Raw genomic sequence first — 1,592 nt, 5'->3', positions numbered from 1 at the left:
CCTGGGTGTCCAGCCCAACTCAGCTATCTCCCTGGGCTCAGCTCTCACCACTGAGGCCACCGGGGGGCAGCAGGGCCCGGATCTGGGGGAGGTTGTCTGTGTTGTCATTCCGTCCTGTTCAAAATCTCAGCAGCTGCTTCTGAGCCAGGCCTAAGGAGGTCACGAGGGAGGGGTGTCCGATATCTACTATATCCCATAATTCCTGTAGTGGACATGCCAGGGAGCATCTCCAACCTCAAACTACCACAGAGCAGCGGAGAGAGTGATGCCTGAGCACCTTAGCCTAGGGGACTGGGGAGGGCATGAGGGACAAGGAGAGGGTCCCCGGCTCTGCCTGAGTCCCTGGAAGAGGGGTCACGGGATGTCCTCTCCTCCCCAGCATAGATGCCCTGCTCCCCTTGTCCCAGCAGAAGGAGGGGACTTCTTGCTTCCCTCTGCATCCACCACGACCCCCCACAGGAGGAGAGGACACAGCCAGCTGGGCTCCGGGTCCTGGCCTCTGTCACCTTCTCAGTCTGTCCTGAATCAGAAAATACATGATAACCTGTTTTAATCTCTCAGGCAGCTCTGCTGTCCAGGGACGCAGACGTTCCCAGAGTCAAGGGCTAGAGCAGAGGTGGTGAGGACAGGCAGGTGCAGGGAGCAGATCTGCATGGAGGTCCCTCCCTCCTCTGAGCGGGGAGGGGATAAGAGAGGTCTGGGGGAGCAGGCCCAGGGCTGGGGGCTCAGAAGGCAGCGTCTGGGGCGTCTCCACCATGGCCTGGGCTCTGCTCCTTGTCACCCTCCTCACTCAGGGCACAGGTGACGCCTCCAGGGAAGGGACCCCATGGACATCTGACTGATCCTTTGCGTCTTTGTCCTCAGGGTGACCGGGGCCCCACATGGAACTGACCAGAGTGTGTTTCTCCTCTTTGCAGGGTCCTGGGCCCAGTCTGCCCTGACTCAGCCTCCCTCAGTGTCCGGGAATCCGGGACAGACGGTCACCATCTCCTGTGCTGGAACCAGCAGTGACGTCGGGACATATAACGATGCAGGCTGGTACCAACAGCGCCCAGGCATGGCCCCCAAAATCTTGATTTATGAGGTCAATAAACGACCCTCAGGGATCCCTGTTCGCTTCTCTGGCTCCAAGTCTGGGAACACGGCCTCCCTGACCATCTCTGGGCTCCAGGCTGAGGACGAGGCTGATGATTACTGCAGCTCATATACAAGTAGTAGCACTTTGCACAGTGGTCCAAGGTCATGGGGAAGTGAGACCAAAACCTCCCTTTAGCTCCCTCCAGCCCCTTCACTCTTAAATACAGGCTTTCATTTGTTGCTTGTTTGTTATTATTTTATTTGCCAATAATTACAAACTTAAATGAATTTGAAGATTTCATAAAGAACTGCTTCATACCTTTTTCCCAGATCCATCATTTTTAACGATTGTCATCTTCACTTTCCATTATGTCAGCTTATCTCTCATTTTCTCTCTCTGCCTATATATATATGTGTGTGTGTGTGTGTGTGTGTGTGTGTATGTATGTACTTGGATGTGTATACATATATAAACATCCATAAATATACATACTCAACACACCCACACATGTAAA

General features: G+C 53.9%; 1 gene segment (V, D, J or C); it reads left to right on the top strand.

The window, feature by feature from the left end:
* The first annotated feature begins 731 nt into the window (after positions 1-731).
* LOC103010464 (immunoglobulin lambda variable 2-18-like) lies at positions 732-1,317 on the top strand. The segment is given in 2 exon segments: positions 732-801; positions 918-1,317. Coding segments are annotated over 2 exon segments (402 nt in total).
* The last annotated feature ends 275 nt before the right edge of the window (positions 1,318-1,592 follow it).

This window comes from Balaenoptera acutorostrata, chromosome 13, assembly GCF_949987535.1.
Source record: "Balaenoptera acutorostrata chromosome 13, mBalAcu1.1, whole genome shotgun sequence".
NCBI lineage: Eukaryota > Metazoa > Chordata > Mammalia > Artiodactyla > Balaenopteridae > Balaenoptera > Balaenoptera acutorostrata.
Note: the sequence above shows the minus strand (reverse complement) of the source record. Positions and strands in the feature narration are given on the sequence as shown.